The 18,649-nt window shown below is 37.4% G+C and overlaps 1 protein-coding gene across 5 annotated transcripts in view; it reads left to right on the top strand.

Moving 5' to 3' along the window:
- Window positions 1–18,649, top strand: part of SEMA5A (semaphorin 5A) — a 350,426-nt gene that overhangs the window by 173,331 nt on the left and 158,446 nt on the right. For all 5 annotated transcript variants that reach the window (XM_027798610.2, XM_055705236.1, XM_055705237.1 and 2 more), the window contains exon 6: window positions 18,327–18,389. In XM_027798610.2, coding sequence (XP_027654411.1) covers window positions 18,327–18,389 — 63 coding nt within the window. The remainder of the gene's footprint in view (window positions 1–18,326; window positions 18,390–18,649) is intronic.

Raw genomic sequence — 18,649 nt, 5'->3', positions numbered from 1 at the left:
GTTTTCCCAAGCTTATTTTTAAGGTCCACTATGGGAACCTTATCCCCTTCTACAGTATGTAAAAGCTTTGCTTGGGGCAGGGCCAGCTTGGTTGGCAGATCGTCTAGTGTTGACTGACCAAGTGGCTTTTGCTAAATGTGTATCCCAGTGTTTGAAAGTTCCACCACCAATTGCCTTCAGTGCAATCTTTAACAGTCCATTACATTGTTCAATTTTCCCAGAGGCTGGTGCATGATAGGGAATGTGACAATTTCCCCAGAGGCTGGTGCGTGATGGGGAATGTGATGTACTCACTCAATGCCATGTTTTTTGGCCCATGTCTGTGAGACTGTTTTGGAAATGAGTCCTGTTGTCTGACTCAGTTCTTTCTGAGGTATTGTGTTGCCATAAGACTTACTTTTCAAGGCCAAAGATAAGAGTTCTGGGCAGTAGATGGGGCATGGGATATGTTTCCAACCATCCAGTGGTTGCTTCCACCATTATAAGCACATGGTGCTTGCCTTGGTGGGTTTGTGGGAGTGTGATGTAGTCAATCAGCCAGGCCTCCCTATATTTATATTTCAGCCATCATCATCATCCATATCAGAGAGGCTTTAATCACTTGGCTTGCTTGATTGCGGTGCATGTTTCACGTTCATGGATAAGCTGTGCAATAGTGTCCACAGTCAAGTCCACCCCTTGATCATTGAGTCCATCTATATGTTGCGTCTCTTCCTTGATGGTTTAAAGTGTCATGGGCCCATTGGGCTATGAATAATTCCCCTTTATGTTGCCAATTCAGATCCACCTTTCCCACTTTAATCTTAGCAGGCTGATCTACCTGCTGGTTGTTTTGATGTTCTTCAATGGCCCAGCTCTTGGCTATGTGAGTATCTGAAGTGACGTACCTTCACAACCAGGTTCTCCACTCGGGCAGCGATATTTTTCCACAGTCCAGCAGCCCAGATGAGTTTACCTCTGTGCTGCCAGTTACTCTGCTTCCATTGCTGCAGCCAGCCCCCCAGGGCATTGGCCACCACTCCTGATTCAGTATAGAGCTAAAGTACTGGCCATTTTTCTTGTTCAGCAGCTGCTAAAGCCGGCTAGATAGCTTTCACCTCTGCACCCCAGCTGTGGTGCAGAGCACATTTTTTTACATCTTGCCCAGTTCAGACTGGCCCAAGGGCCGCTGCTTGAACTATCTCCTATTTCATAGTTGTTATTTTGTTGATTACATCCTTTAGGATCTGATGACATCCGTCTTGCCCATTTATTCCCAAAACCTGAATCTCCTATTTAGGTCCCTTGACCTTATGGCAAAACCAGCTTTCAGAAGGATTTGGACAGTTTTCCTCCCCTTCTCAAAAACTTCTGCTGTGTTGCCCCACACGGTGATGTCATCAATTATTTCAGGTGCTCCAGAGCTTCACCCTTTTCCAGTGCAGCCTGGATCAGTCCATGGTAGATGGTGGGCAGGGCTGTGTTTCCATCCCTGGGGCAGTTGGTTTAGTTCTACTGTCTGTTTTGCTTACTTTTCTCAAAGTTGTCAGCCCCATTCTGATCACTGCAGTCAGGGCAGACCTCATCTTTCACACACCTGTTTTGTAATAACAGTTCCAGAAGATCATCTTTCCTGGTTGGGCTGTCACTCACCTTTATCAAGGAATTGTCCTCAATGTATTTCAGAAATCTCCAGGACTGCTTATACCCAGCCATCAGGGTGGTTGAATTTGCATACCAAGACTTGCATCTTTGTTCACTATCTTTGTTACTTATTATATAATTTTTAATAATTTGCTTGGTATAGAAATCAGCACTCCAGTTTCATGGGTCTTCCTGGAGCCCATTTTAGACATAGATATTACATTTGATGTCTTCAAGTCCTCGGGTACCAAAGCAGTTGTAAGCTAAAAGTCTTACATTGATTCATAGTTCAGCACTTTCATCTCTGAACTCCTTTGATATTATTGCATAAATAGCCATCCTGAAAATCTGTTGCTTTTCATTTTATCTGTATCCTATAACCTCTTTTAACAGCACTGTGGTTTGAGAGAGAGTTTTTGATGAGTGCCCCTGCCCATTCTGTGATGAGAACTTCCTTGAGCTCTTCCATGATGAACCTGGGCAAGGAGGGATTTTTTTTTTTTTTTTTTTTTTCTGGTGGGGCTTTATCTTCTTAATAACTTCTTTGATCATGTGCTGCTTCTGTGAACTGTCAGGCTTCCTGTTTGTAATAAGTTTGAAGAAAGATTTTTTTAGTAATGTTTATGGCTTTTGCAAATTGTTCTTCAAGCTCTTTTTGGTCTACAGTGTTAGGTTTTTAGATTCAACCTGACAGAGTTTTGCTCTGTTGTTTTCTTTATTTTGACACTGCTTTAGTTTTCTGAAAGGTGCTTTCCTCCTTCTGTTAACTACTTCTGCCTGCTGTTAATCTATGCCACGGTTTTGTTTGCCCTTTCCTTCATGTTTTTTTTTTTTTTTTTATAATAGGTGGTGTTCATTTGCCTTCTGTCTCCAGCTAGGTACCCTTGAATGCTGCCTGCAAAACTTTAATGCTCAGCTGTCTCAGTTAGCTCCTTTTTATCAAGCTTCTTCATACTGAAGTTCCTTATTATGAAGCAGAACAAGCCGTAGTGGATTTGGGTTTTCAGTTGCTCCTGCAGTGATGCTGAATCTGAGTACGTTGTGGTTGCTATTCCAGTGCTATTTCTGCATGCTACTCAGGACAGAGTCTAGAGTTGATTCTGCACTCTTTGGCCTCATGATGAGTTGCTTCATGAAAACCTTGATTTGTGTCTAAAAATTTACGCTTGTTGCCAGGCTTCAGTGTAATGCGTACCCAGACTTTCTGAGGGTAGCTGAAGTCTCCCATTGCTGCTGCACTTTCTGACCTCCCATCATCCCTCTGAATTTGCATTTGGGGAGGCTACCTGTTGCACTGGAGAGGATGCTCATCTATGTACCCCAATCGCTTCTCTTCCTAGATGGCCACTGGAGAGAGGTTTTCCTTTTCCTGTTTCTCCTTCTATCCTTTTTTTCTTTCTGTAAGTAACTTTGAAGATGATGTAAGGTGTCTCTCTAAACCTGTCTCAGTTTTCTTTGTGCAACACCTGATGATCAAGTTTCCACAGTTGCTCACTTTTTTGTTGTCTTCTCTGTTCCTACACATTAGCATAAGGAAAGGAAACCTAAGACTGAATCGTTTTCCTCTTTCTGCTCAGTCACCTGCTGCCACATAACCAAGACATCTCTCTTGGGCATAGTACTGTCCTGTAGTGTCCCTGAAGGTCATCTCAACAGATGCCTGTATCTCTTTATCTAATTCTTCAACAGTTCAGTGCTTTCACTCTCCCTCTGTAGGCATTTACAGTGAACTTTTCTGTCTTGCTCCAGCTGAGCATTCTCCCCAACTACAGTATATAATTTTCTCAGTAAAGGCCAAAAGATGCTTGCCTTATCTGCTCACTGAGGCACATAATCACATGTGATAATGAGATACTGTGCCCTTTCAGAGATACAACATATTTACTGTGTGACTGCCAGTAGTATTATCTAGTGCCCTCTCTTAATCCAGTCCTGCTTCCACTTGCATGTTTAGGTTGGGGAGCATACGTGAAACATGTAATGGGGGAAGTAAAATTAAAATAGTGTTGACTCATTGTTCTAAGATACGAAAGAAATTCCCTCTGTACTCCCTGTGCAGCACAATACATCTGCCTCTTGTGCACAGAAAGTAGCCAACCGACTGAAATTTTTGGCTTGTTCCATTGTTTTAATTTATACAAGTGCATTTTCAGTTTGGAATTCATTCTGAACTGATTAACATTTATGGAGAACCTCCCTCCTAAAATAGATGAAACTTTGATAAGAGATGTTATTGTGGTGGGGACAGTGGGAGGAATTTGAAAGCATGCATTTTAAGTATATTCAGACTGTTACCAAGTCAGAATTGTTATCTGTGCTTTGCCTTGCATCACATCTTCATTCTCCCCTCAGGATTCTTGAGATACCAATCTCTCTTCATTAAAACAAGAAAAACAGCCAAGTGATTGAGATTCCAACTTGGCTTAGCACATTTGGAAAACTAGCATTCTTTCAACAGTAAGACATGACAACCTCCATCTACACTGGAAAAATGATGTCTGTTAGAAAGTAACTTTCAGCTAGCACAACATCAAACATGATTTTGTATATAATTTAGATTGAAATTAAAAACATTTATTGCACATGCATTACTCCATCCATTTATTGAGACAAGTTTGTATTTATTGATGCTGTGACTATTGTATACTGGAAGCATTAGGAGGCATTTGATGAGTCACTGGACTAGTCAGTTAAAATGTGCTAATTTAGTTAACATTCGGTGAGTTAATTTGACTATAGAGGAGTTCACGGATATGTTTGGAAGGAAGGAATTCAATTTATGAATGCAAAAATCTTTCCTAACTGCCATTAATCCAATTCAGCAGCTTGTAGGCAATGAATCTGGGACAGTGAAGTAAGAGAAGATGAAAACGAGCAAAGACTAAACCTTTATGTCTTCCTCTTCCTACTTTTGCTTACTGGTACGATAGTTTTTATTTTACATGACTTTTATTTTAGGTGCTTACATATTCTGTTAATACAGCTGTGCTTTGAGTGTTCTGCTCTGACAGTTAGTTCCAACTGTAAGGGGGGCAGTCAGTGCTCTAAAATGAAGCGTATACCCATCTCTGTGGTACCCCTTTTTCCTTGTATAGTTTAGTCATTTTCTTTAATAATGCTATTGTTGTTGCTGTTATTGTTGCTATTAGTACAAGCGGTATCAGTTTATTTTTGAGGGAATGCATTATGTTCTTGCCAAAGGCATTTTTTTTGGTGCAGAAGAATTTGTTTTGAACAATTGAGTTTTCTTGCCTGAGGACATCAACCACTGTTATAAAGTTACCTAGATGTTATTTAATCGTCCCAGACAAAAAAATGTAAAATCTAGCTGGCATGCATTCATAAACTTAATTCTGTTCTGAAGTTTTGCTACTGTAATAAGTTTATAAGATCAGAAGCTTTTTCCGGTCAAGCATAGAATAGAACTTCTCATAAAGCTGCCTACTATGTTACCTTATTTTCAGCCCAATCACTTTGTGATCGTGTATATGGAGTAAGAAAGAGGCAGAAAAGATTTTTACAAATATAACAATTGAAAAAGTTTATTTTCCTCTACTCCCATTCATAGAAATAACTTCTTTTGCTTTATAGCAGAGGAAAATTCCAGTCTAAATGGTGGAGGTTACAAAAAGATGTGAAGTACCAAGAGTTAGAAGATTGTTTTACTAAAGGTCTGTTTAGCCCTGTTGATTAGTTATATTATGTGTGTTAATGGATCTGCATTTTCAGTGTAATCCAATCTATCATTTAAGACTAGGAACATGCATATATTTTTGCAAGATTGGTTAAAACCCCAAAAAGGTAAGAAGGTATGCATCAGAGCCAATACTTTTAAAAGCTAAAGTGACTGTGAGAATTTTTTTTTCTCCACTGAACTGATTTCTGGCAAATGGAAATCATCATGAATGAACATGCTCACACTGGATTTTAAGTGATCTGAAGAGGGCAGCATGCAAACTACTACCAAAAAAAAGTGCAGCATCAAAGCAAAAAATTGACACAAATATATGATAATTCCATAATAAAATAGTATGATTTTAATATATATATAATATAATATGTTATATATCTCTAATATATACACCCATGTAATAATTTCATAATTCTCATACAGTGAATATGAGATTCAGCTTTTTAGGTTTATTTGTTTCTTCTCTTTCTCAGTGGAGCGGGTGGTCCTTGCTCGCATGCAACTCACATTGAGATCTATCTGCCACATCTTGCTATAGTATAGATTTTGTGGGATTAACTGGAACTGCTTTCTCACAGAACTGCAACTTTGAAAATAATTTTGGATTAAAAAAAGAGGTCTTTAGCTATGAATGTTGTTTGGAATAGGGAAAAGTGTGAGGAGGAAGGAGCAGCAGAGAGAAGCTGTTACGGGCTGACTGCAGCCCCCCATTCCCCATCCCCCTGCACTGCTGGCAGGGAGGACGTACAGGAGTCTGGAAGGAAAGGATGAAGTTGATGCTTTGAAAAGGTGGTGGTGGGGAAGTGGTTTAGATTTGCCTTTGTTTCTCACCATCCTAGTCTATTTTTAATTGGCAATAAAATTAATTTATGAGAAAGCAGCTGGGTGGGCATCTGGCAGCCAGCCAAGCTGCCTATGTCCTAGCATGCTTTTTAAATATACACACGCACTCTTCTTTCTGTCCCGCCTTCCCTCTGCTTTCTCCAGTAACTCACAGATTAGAATTAATATTAAAAGTATCTGAATTCAAACCACCATGATTAGCACAGAATACTGGTAGCCTGGATGAACGTTGCCAGAAATTATCTAGTACTATTTCTAAGAACATGGCTAAGGGAGAATGCATTGTTTTAATCCATTTTAAAAGGTATATGGTCATTGTCCTTGGAAAGACCTGGCATTGAGACAAGGACGTATTTTATGTTACTGATGTGAAGTTCCTTTTCTGCTTGAGGAATTGGTTGTGTGGATTCTCAGACACAGTTAACATGCAGGCCAAAAGGATGTCTTTACCTGAGTATTAAAAATTAGGATCACTCAGTTTCCTTTGTCACACAGAGCAAGCAAGATTTGCTGACATGCCTGCTCCTTGCTTGTAAGACATTTTGTGTGTTGTAAAGCTAAAGTATAGGTATTCATCTCTTCTCTTTAACATAGACTCAGATCCTAGTCCTGCAGGTAACTCTAGGTAAAGCCATGTTCTCTCCTTGAAGATCCCAGGCAGTGTAAGACTCCGCATGCTGGGAAAGAGTTGAAAACTCAGGTCTAAAGTGTACTTCAAGAGGAGTTATTACAGGAAAGTTTGGTTCTGTCTGAGTTTAGATTTCAAATACTTTTCCTGAGGAGGCAATAGCTTTGCTTCGCTGCAGAATCTTTTTAAATATGTGAGTTCTGTCTTAGGCATTCTGTTTTCAGAGTGAAAGAAACATGTCTGTAGATGCAAATTTTACTATGAGTCTTGGGGGCTCTCTGAGTTTTTGTGTTCCTTTAATTTGGGTAAAAGAACTGAGGAATTTCAGTAGGCACTGAAAAATTTCAGTAGACATTCTCCATTGGAGAAAACCTCCACTGAAAGGAGCAGTTACAGAATCTGCATGGAGACTGACAGACTATTCAGAATGTCACTATTAAAATCTCACAATATCATTCAGAAGCACAAGAAGTCTTATTTCTTGAACCCTGTGAATTTTCGTTCGGCTGCTGTTAATACTTAGAGCTTCTTAAGTGTGAGTCATACTAAATATTGTGGAGAACTGATAAGCAAATGTTTGTCCCATTGAATTGTTTTAAAATAAAACATATTCCTCCCTGCACTTTGAGGCAGATACAAATCCTGTGTTGTTTTTTCTGTGAAGTTTTCTTTTTTTCTTTTTACAGAGATAAAGATTATCCTTTTTTTCCCCTGCAAAAATACTGAGAAATCTTGTTTTGATATACATTACAATTAAAATAGAAAATTAATTTTGAGGTTTTTGAGCTTTCTGACTTAGCAGCTTTGTAGATGTGCACTCAGAATAGCCTGATCTGAGTTTCAAACCCATTTCACTACTCACAGGAAAGAGCTATAAATGAATGGTCTTTGGTCTAATTCTAAAGTTCTTTTAATACTTCAGGCATATGCTAAGGGGATTTCCTGTTATAAGCTACTGTGCAGAAGCTGTCCCTTTTCTACAGTGGATATTGAGAATGTTTACAATTTCTAGCCTTTCTTCTGCTCTTCTTAGACAAAACTCCTTTGATTTTGGGAAGTTTTGCAATAGTAAAAGCTTTGGGATTTGGAACACTGACTTCAAAGGACTCACTTCAGCAGAAAAAGCACAGGAGAACTTTCAAGAAATAATTCCTACTAATAAAAAAAATTTTGGTACTTTCTGTTTTTAATGGCAAACTAGTATCTAATATAAACCACTGTTAAAAAGTTAAGAGCTATAACATACACATCAGGTGACAGATTGTTAATAGGGTATAATTTGATTGGGGAAAGCTGATGATATCTGCAAAAATAAGAAGTAAGAGCCCCATGGCTGCATAGAAGTGCCTTATTAACAGTTGGATGGGGCATCCTATTGAATGAACTTTATTTACCATGGTTTTATAGTTACCTCCACTGAGCTTACAGTTTCTGGGAGAAAAATACCAAAGTACAGTATTGTTCTTCCAATGTAGCAGTCAGAGTGTTTCTAAACCAAGAAAAATGGGAAAGAGGTTACAGGAGGAAGAGTACATCACACAGCTGGTTCAGAAATAAATTTCTTCAACTGGGTTCTCTGTGTAAGATTGTTACTAAAATTTCTGTGTGTCACTGAAATTTAGGAGATACTTTCTCAACATTTTTCAAAATTTCTCAACATTTAAGGGCTCTGAGTCTAAAGGTTGGGTAGGGCTTCCTACAACTATCCTATGTCTGCTGAAATATGAGGTCAGCAAGGAGGGAAATACGAGGGAAAACAGTTGGAGATGAACTGTTAAGAAATTATGATTATAATTGTTTCAGTGACTATCTGCTTTTCCAGTCTTCCTTGTCAATGTAGAATGAGGTAAACTATATATAACAGGGGTATTTCTTCCCTCTAAGCAGCTGTTCTACTGTCTCTGCAAAAAAGACCAACTATGATTCATTTGGATCTCAATGTTTGTCTTTCAAAAATTACGTAGAAATGACCCGCTCATTTCAGATAGCTAATACTGGGTTGCCAGATGTCACTGACCGTCACTAATTAATAACTTGAATGATGTTTAACACGTAACCTGGAAGTGAAAAGCGCCATGCATCCTTGACATTACTCCAGACCATTCACTTTTGTCAAAAAAAAACCCCAACCAAAAAACAAAAAAACAACCAAAAAAATGAAAAATGAACTAACATTCAGGCTTTTTCATAGCCTCACCATTATCTCAGATCTTCATGATGAAACTGTGATTTCCATTGCAACTGAAGTACAATATGTTTTCTTGAAGACTTTTCCACATTATGAGCAGATTGTCTCCTTAGTCCTGATGCTCCTGTTTGTCTTTCTCACCCTTGATTTCTGTATAATTTAACAGTGTAGCTACACTCCAGTGATTTTCCTAGTATCTATAGATTCAAGCTTTCCTGTTTAAGTAAGCATCTTTTGTCTTTGTGTTTAATGAGAATTTTTCCTCAGTCTGCTCAGTTTTTTGCCTGTCTACACAGTCACATTATTATCTGTCTGTTGATGATGCTCATGTATGTGCCTCTTTGCTTTTTATTCTTCTCCATATTATTGCTGTTTTTTGTTTCAGATTATTTTAGTGATTGACAAATTAAATCCCATTATGTTAAAGCAAGCATAACCAAACCAGAAATTACTTTGTTTCTTCTTTCCCTGAGTGAACTGTCAGTCAAGCTGCCCTCAGTCCTGTTGCCATCTCTTGGGAAATTTGGTGGTGTTTTTCTTACTTTTTTCCATTTTGTCCCATCCACTTTCTATATGTCTTACGTATCTATGTGTTATCCTTAAATGGAAAGAAAAAACCTCAATGTTGATTTTCCAAAATCACCTTTCTGGTCAATTAATTTAACTAGAAGAATGTAAAATATCTCATGTTTGTGTCTCTTTGCTGTTGAACCATTTATTTCTTCACCATCTTTTCAGTGGACAAGCTGCATAAATTGGTGGTTCTAACATTTCTTCTGTCATTATCATTCTACTTTCTCTCTGATTTCATCTCTCTAAAATCTTCATACCTTGATTTAGTTGCATGTTTAATGGGGAAATATGTATGTTAGAGTTCCTTCAACAAATTTTGTCTTTTTGCTGTCTTATAAGATGCCATTTTTAGGCTCACTTTTCAAAATATTGTTACTATTGTAATGTCACTGTAGTGTTTTCTCTAGAACTATAGATGGGAATTACTACTAACAGAATCAAAGCTGCCATCCCTAAAGCCTAATGGCAAAACTATTTGAATAAATAAGTAAAAAAGACCAAGGGAAATGATAATAAGATAATAAAATTGTTATGCTGTTCCTAATGGGACAATATGTACAAAATTATACACGTACCTATAGGAATGCTAAGATTTTTTTTTTTTAGTCTCTGTTATTCAGTATAACTTAGAAGGTTTTATAAATTGCATCCTCCACCGTATCTCTCAGAATCATCTAGTTTTGTGAGCTCATATCTGGAAGCTATACTATAGCTGTCTTTGACATCCCAGGGGCAAGATATAGTGTGTTGGCTGTGCCTCTCAGAAATTCTTCCAGGAGGAAAGTCTTGATTTGCCACAAAGTCTGCTGAAGTGTCATACCTTCCTTGACTGACTGTGGCTGGAAGGTAAGGGAGGGCTGATTTCTGGGCTAATTCTTTAATCCCACATCCTACACCATCACGGCTGTCTTGAACAGCAAGTTAGCATGGCACAAGATGGCCCACATTTCGGTGCTGCCTCCTCTTTCCCATTTCCATGTTTCTTAGCATCAATGAGCAGGTGTACAGGAAAATAAACTTCTACTTGCGCCTGCTTAAGGTCCAAACGAACATTTTGTGGCACTCCAGTGCCAGGGGACTTTTTTCCACTTAGTCTGTTATTTAACCTAGGAGGGTGAGAGGTATGAAATTACATTGAAATATCTTTCACTTCCTTGAAATAAAGAGAATCCTGACATTTCTCATCAGCACCTAAAACTTTAAAACACTATTTGTAAAAAAAAATAAATGAAATGTTACTTTCAAAAGGTCTTGGAGCATACTAAAATCAATCTTATTTGCCAAAAAGCAGGAAACACTTTAAAACTCAGTATGTTAACACAGATGTTAAAGCTTAAAGGATTCACATCTAATTTATTCAATACATTAAATTTACTATATGTAGTATAATTTCAGAATGTGCATTAAAACTATGTTATGAAATCTCATTCCTACCTGCTGAATGGCTGCCAAGTTTTGTAATGCAAGAACATTTTGTTGTTTTACCCCTTCAGCACAATTCTGCATTCAGTTTTTAAATGTCCATAAAAGCTGGAAAAGCTTCAAAACACCAGATTGGAACATTCAAAACTTTGAAAGTCACGGTGCAATGTTTTTTTTTTTTGTTGCTTGTTTGTTTGTTTGTTTGTTTAATAACTCTGGGAGCAGGACTAAAAGCCCTAGTTCTGAACACACTCAAGTTTTGGATTGTTAACTTCCAGGTTTGGAACTGCATTTCCCTCTGTAAACCTGTCTCTGTTATAAATAAACCAAATGGGTGTTTTGTTACATTTAGAAGTCTTTGGAGGAGACAGAGGGCAATGCACAGGTGGATAGGTAGGTGGCAGTTGTGAAAGTTCAGTCTTGGGCAGACTTGTATCATTAAAGTCAATACAATAGCCCAACAATGAGGGCTTGTGAAAGTCTTAATAAGTCTAAATTCTTCTATAATATTAACTTTTTTTTTTTTAAAAAAAAAATTCAACAACTATTTCTATGCATAGTCAATAAAATAAGCTAGCTAAAACTTTGGCTGCTTTGTGCTTTGGCAGAGTATGTACTTCTCTCCTCAGTTTTTTTTTATATACTTCAGACCAGTGTATTTGAAATAAAATTAAGTTGACATCACCTCCTTGAAGCCATATAAAACTTCATATATTACTTGGTTTAAGATTGAAATTATATATCCATCAGGGGGTCTTAGTTCTTATTGAATTCCAAACCCTGGAAAATTCAAGCATGATTTGATGTTTATTTTCATATATTTCACACTGCTTACTTTATAAGAAACTGTAATTTTCTAAATGTGGATGAACAGTAAAAGCTGGTTCTGAACAAATGAAAACACACATAATGTTATTCCCAGGAGAACTGGCTGTTACATGTGGTAATTGGTGGCAAGAGACTGCAGTGACTGTAGCCAAATAGTAAAGTTGTCCATACGGTGTTGGACTTCTTGTATGAAGTGCTGGCTATTACTTCATATGAAAGCCTAACCAGGTTGCCTTTAGCCCCCAGAAACCAGCTTTTCCTTTTAGGTGAACTAAAAGCGAAAGCTATGTTAAAGGGAAGCCCCTTTTTAATATTTTACTGTGGGTTTTCCCCCAGAGAATGATCATTCTCTGAAGTTGACTGTTTGTCAGGAGCCCATTGGCAAGCTAAGCAGGTCCAGCAATAATGGCTGCAAGGACAAGGGGTCACGACTCTGTGGAAAGCAAGGAAAAGGGTTCCTGTGAAGTATAGAGAGGCATAAATCTTTCTTAAGTGGCTTTACATATTTGCTGGAAGGAAGGATGTCATTATACCGAAGCACGCCTTAAAATTTCTGGTAACCATTGAAACCACCACTAACTCTGTGGCTGCTAATTTGCTGCTAATGTCTTGCTGGTATACTTCTCTTTGGCTACATTCTTTGTGTTTATGATTCTGACACTTTCTTTATGGCCTCTTTAAACTCAGCTTTTGGACTCCAGCATACATGTTCACTGAGAGCTAATTAGACAGGCTGCAAGACACCCTCGCCAAACAAGTCACAACATTTTGAAGCCATTCCATTGCTGGGCTGATGCGAACAATAAGGCAATATTACTCATGTTTGCAGACATATATTATTATGGTTATTGCCATTATACCCCAACTCCCCAGACTATTGTTTAAATACATGATATAAGAGATGAAATCAAGCAGATAATGAAAAAGAAAAAAGGAAATATCATGTAGTTGTTAATTTTTGGCATTGTGTAATTAAACCATCTTCTTTAATGTTATTTTTGCCAGTATCTAATTAGCAGAGCCATCTGCCTAAGAAGTGCAGGACCATCTGTCTGGAATACTGTTCTGTTCATTTTTTGGTTCTTGACTAATTAACTTCTTTCTCTATGAAATGTAATAGTACATTCTGTTTCTATACTTTAAAGAGGTTCATATATAGAAATACATATGAATACATACCTGTCTACATGCATATGTTATGAGTATATCATATATATGTTATGCTATAGCAGCATAGTTCTTCCAGGAGATCTGATTGTACTTGGTTACGTGTGCAGCTTCCACTGCAGGTGAAAGCCAAGTGGTTTTTGTTGACCTGTAAGTACAACTAATACATACCTCACTTAACACATTCTAATAGACCAGCCCTTTCTTGACTGTGTTCAAATTTCAAATTTCCTGTCTGCATTTACTAATTGAAGTTATAATTGTAGAAAGGAGGTATATTAAAGTAAACTACTTAGTGTTTTGGTTATTATTTTTCCTTCTGTATTTTGTAATTTTTTAAAAAAAATCATAGAATAATTTAGATTGGAAGGGACCTCCAGATGTCTTGCCTGGGGACTTAGTTTGCCACTGCATGTTGGGCATGAAGAGAACGCCTTGACAGTTACTTCTTAAATGGGAGTGACATGTGAACATTATTAACTGCTTCTACACCTTTCATGATTTTCTTTTAGTGTTTTTCTAAGGTATTTGGATAAATCAGTTTAGATTGTGGATTTTCTTTTGGTTTCCATTGGAGCTAATTTCTCTGCATTTATTTAATTTGTTTGCTGAAGGTACAATAGTTTAACTTTTAAGCAAGACTCTTATAATTCATCCATTCAAACAGAGAAGGTACTGAAATACATTTTTTGTTCAAAAGAATATGATTAATTTTAATACTGTAAATTTTAACTTAAAATAGGTGGGTGCTCTATGTATATTTTTCTTCATTTGGAAGATAATAGTTTCATTCTATAACTTGACTTGGAATTTGTTTCTTCTGTGGCTGGAATTTCTCTCCTCCCACTACCCCTTGAAAATGCCAGGAGCGATTTCATCTGAAGTCTTTGAAACACTGTACAAACATCAACAATGTAATGTTTACAACATTGTTATAATTATTTACAATTCAGCTTTTACAAAAAGATGCCTGCCATCAGTTTGAAATGTGAGTTCAAACTTAGAGTTGTGTGCACTGAAGTGATGTTTCTGTTCAGTCTGATTTTATGTCAAACCTGTGTGGAGCTTGGTGGATTGTGAGGTTTTTTTTGTATTGAAGAAAATGGTATGTATTCAAAAGCGAACAGTGACTTCCTCATCAGAGTACACTGGGTCAAGTTCAATTTGTACCTGTCAAGTTCAGTCTTTAGAGTTGGCCACACTGACTTTCACAGGACTAAAAATCTCACTGCATATATTTTGCAGTGCTTTACTGGTGACTTATGTAATTAAGGTTTATTTATGTCTACTAGAATGTATTTATGCTGGGGATTGGGAAATTAGAAACAACTAAGACAAGGCTTTAAATTTATAGAGGTCCTTGAAAGACCATATTGATAGCAGGAATTGTAAAAGCCATGCTGCTGTAAATAATGTCAGCTTGCTCAGAAGCAGACTGATGTGCTGCCTTAAACCCTCCTTCTTAACCAATGCAGCTACATTCGTTGTGGAGATGCATAGCAGTAGCTGATGTACTACCTGTCCTTATTTTCTCTAGCACTAATATTCAAATCCCTGTTTCCTCTTTCCCCAGAGCAAAGAAACATGAGTGTCTATAATTTGGTTCAATGAATTTTGTTCCCAGCTTAAGCAGAATTATAATATTAATTAAAACCAATGCACAGACTGCTGAGGGTTGTATTGTGCCATGTGAAAATTGGAACTTCTTATTCAGAGATGTAGGAAAGAAAAGATCCTAACAGCATAAAATCTAGCTGTGTAGGCCTTCGTAGTGGATCAAATATCCATCATGGTATGCATGTCATATTTTCACTGCTTATCTGAACTTCATGGAAGTATTAGCAAACGGTATCAAGCAGGAGAATATGACAAGTTAACAGAAGCAGTAGATAACAGTAACATCTTTAAGTAAACATGGGTTTGTGCTTGCCTTCTAAAACAACGCAATCTGTATGTGTCCATCTGGTCTTTCAGAATTAAAACTTTACAATCTTAATATTCTACTGACAAAACCCACATTGTTAGTATTCTCTTGGGAAATTTTGTTTTGTCTTTGTGTGCTGAAGATTCAGGACACATTTTTCTTCTCTTTTTTCCACACTGAAATGACATTTAACTTGAGGAATTTTCCTCCTATCTCCCCCTGTATAAGTAGGCTGTGTTGAATATCCGCATTTTCACTTTGTGGGAAACTCCCCCAAATTTCTTCAAGATTAGAAGAAAAAAAAATAGCTATATATAGAAATGTTGTCCATACCCGCTGTTTTCATTTATTTAGTCAGCAACAGGACATATGTATGTGTTACTGAACTCTGCAGGAACCTTAGGGACCAGGGTACAACAGTTTGAACTACTCAGCTCTCTTCAGATGTGTTTGTAATGTACTTCATTTGCAGGGTGCTTTGTTATCACCTCCTCCAGCAGTGGACCCCAGGGTTATAGGACTATAAATACACTTGATTTCAAAGATGGCACTTAGCTTTGTCACCAGTGTGTCTGCATTTATTTCTTGTCCAGACAATATTACTCCTTTGGCATATGTTGTTGTGGACAGGGTTTTCCCAGGGAGTTTGCTATTTGGTTAGCTCGCAAACTAATTTATTAATACATAGTTACAGTAGTTCATTTGGATTCTTGTACGTACTGTTAACTATGGTGTCCAGAAATATTACATAATGTATTAATATTTAATATCTTTATTTAAACCTATGCATTCTCAAAGAGAGAAAAGAAAGTTTATTTTCAGTTACGCTAATAATGGTATTAGTGGTTTTATGATGTGTGGCAAAATTATTAATATTTAAGATATGAGAGATCTTCAGCTAAGACATTCATCCCATCTAAAAGAACGTTTGACTAAAAGCTGACAGTCTGTGATTGTTTCCAACACACCACTTCTGAGCTAAATTAATACTGGGTGTGCCACTGGTACAGGGTCCATCAAGAGCTATATATCTATATTGCCATGTTTTTTACTGTTTGATTCCTTCTTAGAAGTGTGGCAGTTAGCAAGCTCCTTAAGGAGTCCATGCCTCCAGGGATGATACCTGGCTTTGCTAATGTAGTGATGACTGGTTTTCTTCACCTCTTACCTTTTTTCTGAAACAGTGTATAGGCTGGGTCTCTGCAATCACTTGGCAGAGAACAGGGGAGCAGAGGGGGAGAGGCAGTCCCAGTGGTCTGTCATGATCATCAAGATTAATGAAGCTTTTGCTTGGCTTGTCCTAAATTTTACTTGCATTATTATGTGCTTGGAGTCCCCAGATTCTTCAAGCATGATCTGCTGGCGAGATCTTATGTATGCTTTTCTCAGATTTTATGGAAATCTTGAAGAACTCCCACTTTTGGCTTCTAAATTTCCCATCTCCAAAGTCTGTTGATTTTCTTTTCCAAAACTTTCAGCACCTAAGAAATGTACTTAATTTGCTTGAATTGCGACATTTTGTAATTTTTGCATTTCATATCCTTCTCCTTCAAATTACTCTTTTACTATGGACTTAGAGCCAATTCAAAGTTTGGTATTTTGTTACTCAAAATTGATTCACTAATAAACATTGACCTTTAATGACATCTTTCTGTCTTCTTTCTTCCTGCTGTTCATGGTTGAATGTTCTTCTCAGTTCAGTTTTGGCAAAAACTTCCCTTCAGACCTTCCCTTTAGTCACCTGTACTCCACTGTCTTTCTCCTCTGACCTCCTACTGGTAACTCTTGCATTTCTCCAGGCATTTGAAATTTTTTGTATTGTTTATAGGTGATATATTCACTATTAGATACTTTTATGTAGTGCCATACAACATATAGATTCAGTGTGTCCTAATGGTTGCTTAGGAACTTATGTTGGTCATCCAAAAGCAGTCTTTTGTACTGTGATCTTCACTATGGACATAAATTGCTTTTTGCATTACAGAATCAATAGAGTTAAGTAATTGCTGCTTTTTTGTCTGACACACAGTTGCTTTTTTATCTAAGTCGGTATGAGATAACTTTCCTGCTGCTAGATACAGTTTGCTATAAACGCTAGGGTCATTCACAAGTGGGTTCTTCCAGAAGTTTTCAGTATATTCCCTAATAATGCTGTAATCGTTCGTCTTCAAAAGTAAATGCTATAAATAGGAAGGTTTGGGGTGGAGGAAGAGAAGTAATGACATTAGTTTTCCTAAGTCTTTTTTTCCTGAAATGAAAAAGCTTATACTTGGACTTGAAACACAAATCAAAGAGTACTACATAGTATACTCTGAAGACATTTTCCCCCTTAGTTTAAATGGGCTTTCACCCTATTATTTTTATTAATTATAGAGTCTGCTTGCTATTAATATAGTCTCCATTAAAGACAGGTACAAAAGATTACCTATATTAAATCTGAATGAACTGTCTTTCTTTATTTCCTGGTAAATAAAAATGAAAAAGCTGTGGTTTCAATAGTTAAGCAATAGTAGTTAGTTTTGAAATCTCAATTCATCCGGATAAAACGTGAAGTGCTTTGTGGCATTTTTACCTAAAGAATATGTGGATGTGCACTGTCGAGGTGAAAGAATGCAGAATGATTTAAAATGCACTTTAACTACACAGCATATACAGGCATTCCAATATGTACATGTGCTGGCACATAAACACCGAGCACATGACCTGCTCCACTGAACAATAAAGTTCGTAAGTCATAGCTGTTGAATGTTTAATATGGAAATAATTGGAATTAAATCATGCAGTGAAACTGTAGTAATGCAGACTAGGCATTACAGTCCTGGCATAAATTGGTTGAAGCAGAGAGACAGCTCAAAAATGGGGATAAATTGTTTCTGCTTTGCAGTGCTCCATTTCACTGTTGTCTTGTGTCTGCCTGTTTCTTTCTCTGAACGGATGTTTAGTGATGCAGTCATACCTCGAGAAACTAAAATCTCCATTTGATGCTTGAGATAAATATTGCAAAAAACACAACAGGGCACACTTTCCCATGGTTCAAGGTCTCTCAGCAGAGCTGACCTCAGATACGGTTGTGATGCAGCCCAGATCTGCTGGGGAGAAAAGTTCAGGCTTTCTTTGTGTTCCTGACCACTTACTTTAATAAGACTCATAAAAAAGTGGCTAAGCAGCATCAAATCTGACTGTGGTTATTTTTGCTGTAGTGGTAGATACAGTTAATCACGAGGACTGTCAGCTTGATTTTGGATTAAGACATTGAAAAACCATCAAGAGCAAAACTACATTCCTAAAGAGATAAAGCATATAAGGCAGTTATGGATAGAATCACCCACAGCTAATCATCAGTATGCCTGAAGCACATATCTCAAGCATGGGCTTAGATAGCTCTGAGGTTTGTATTTCTGTGTTCCCCGCATTTCTAACTAACTCCTGTTGGTTGCAGGCAGTGGAATGGCAATGTGATGAAGCTACTAAAAGAGCCTGTTACAGTAAAGGTAAATCAAAGGTAAGCACGAGACAAGTGTTCTGCTTAAAGAAAATGTATATGTTAATAGCAGGTATAATTCAGTGTATAAATCTCTACCTTTTGCATTTTTACTGTCTCCCTTTCTGAAGAGGGTTGTAGGAAAGGAGTCTGAAACTGATGTGTAAGCAAAGGAATAAAAAAATAATATAGAGAGTGTGGGGCGAGAGTTCCAGTCAAGTCATTCTTTCCTGAAATGGTCAAGAACTTTAGTTTCCAACAATTTGCTGTTTTGACTCTAC

The sequence above is a fragment of the Falco cherrug genome, chromosome 3 (assembly GCF_023634085.1).
Source record: "Falco cherrug isolate bFalChe1 chromosome 3, bFalChe1.pri, whole genome shotgun sequence".
In the NCBI taxonomy this organism is placed as follows: domain Eukaryota; kingdom Metazoa; phylum Chordata; class Aves; order Falconiformes; family Falconidae; genus Falco; species Falco cherrug.
The sequence above is the reverse complement of the archived record's forward strand: the minus strand, read 5'-3'. Positions and strand labels throughout refer to the sequence as shown.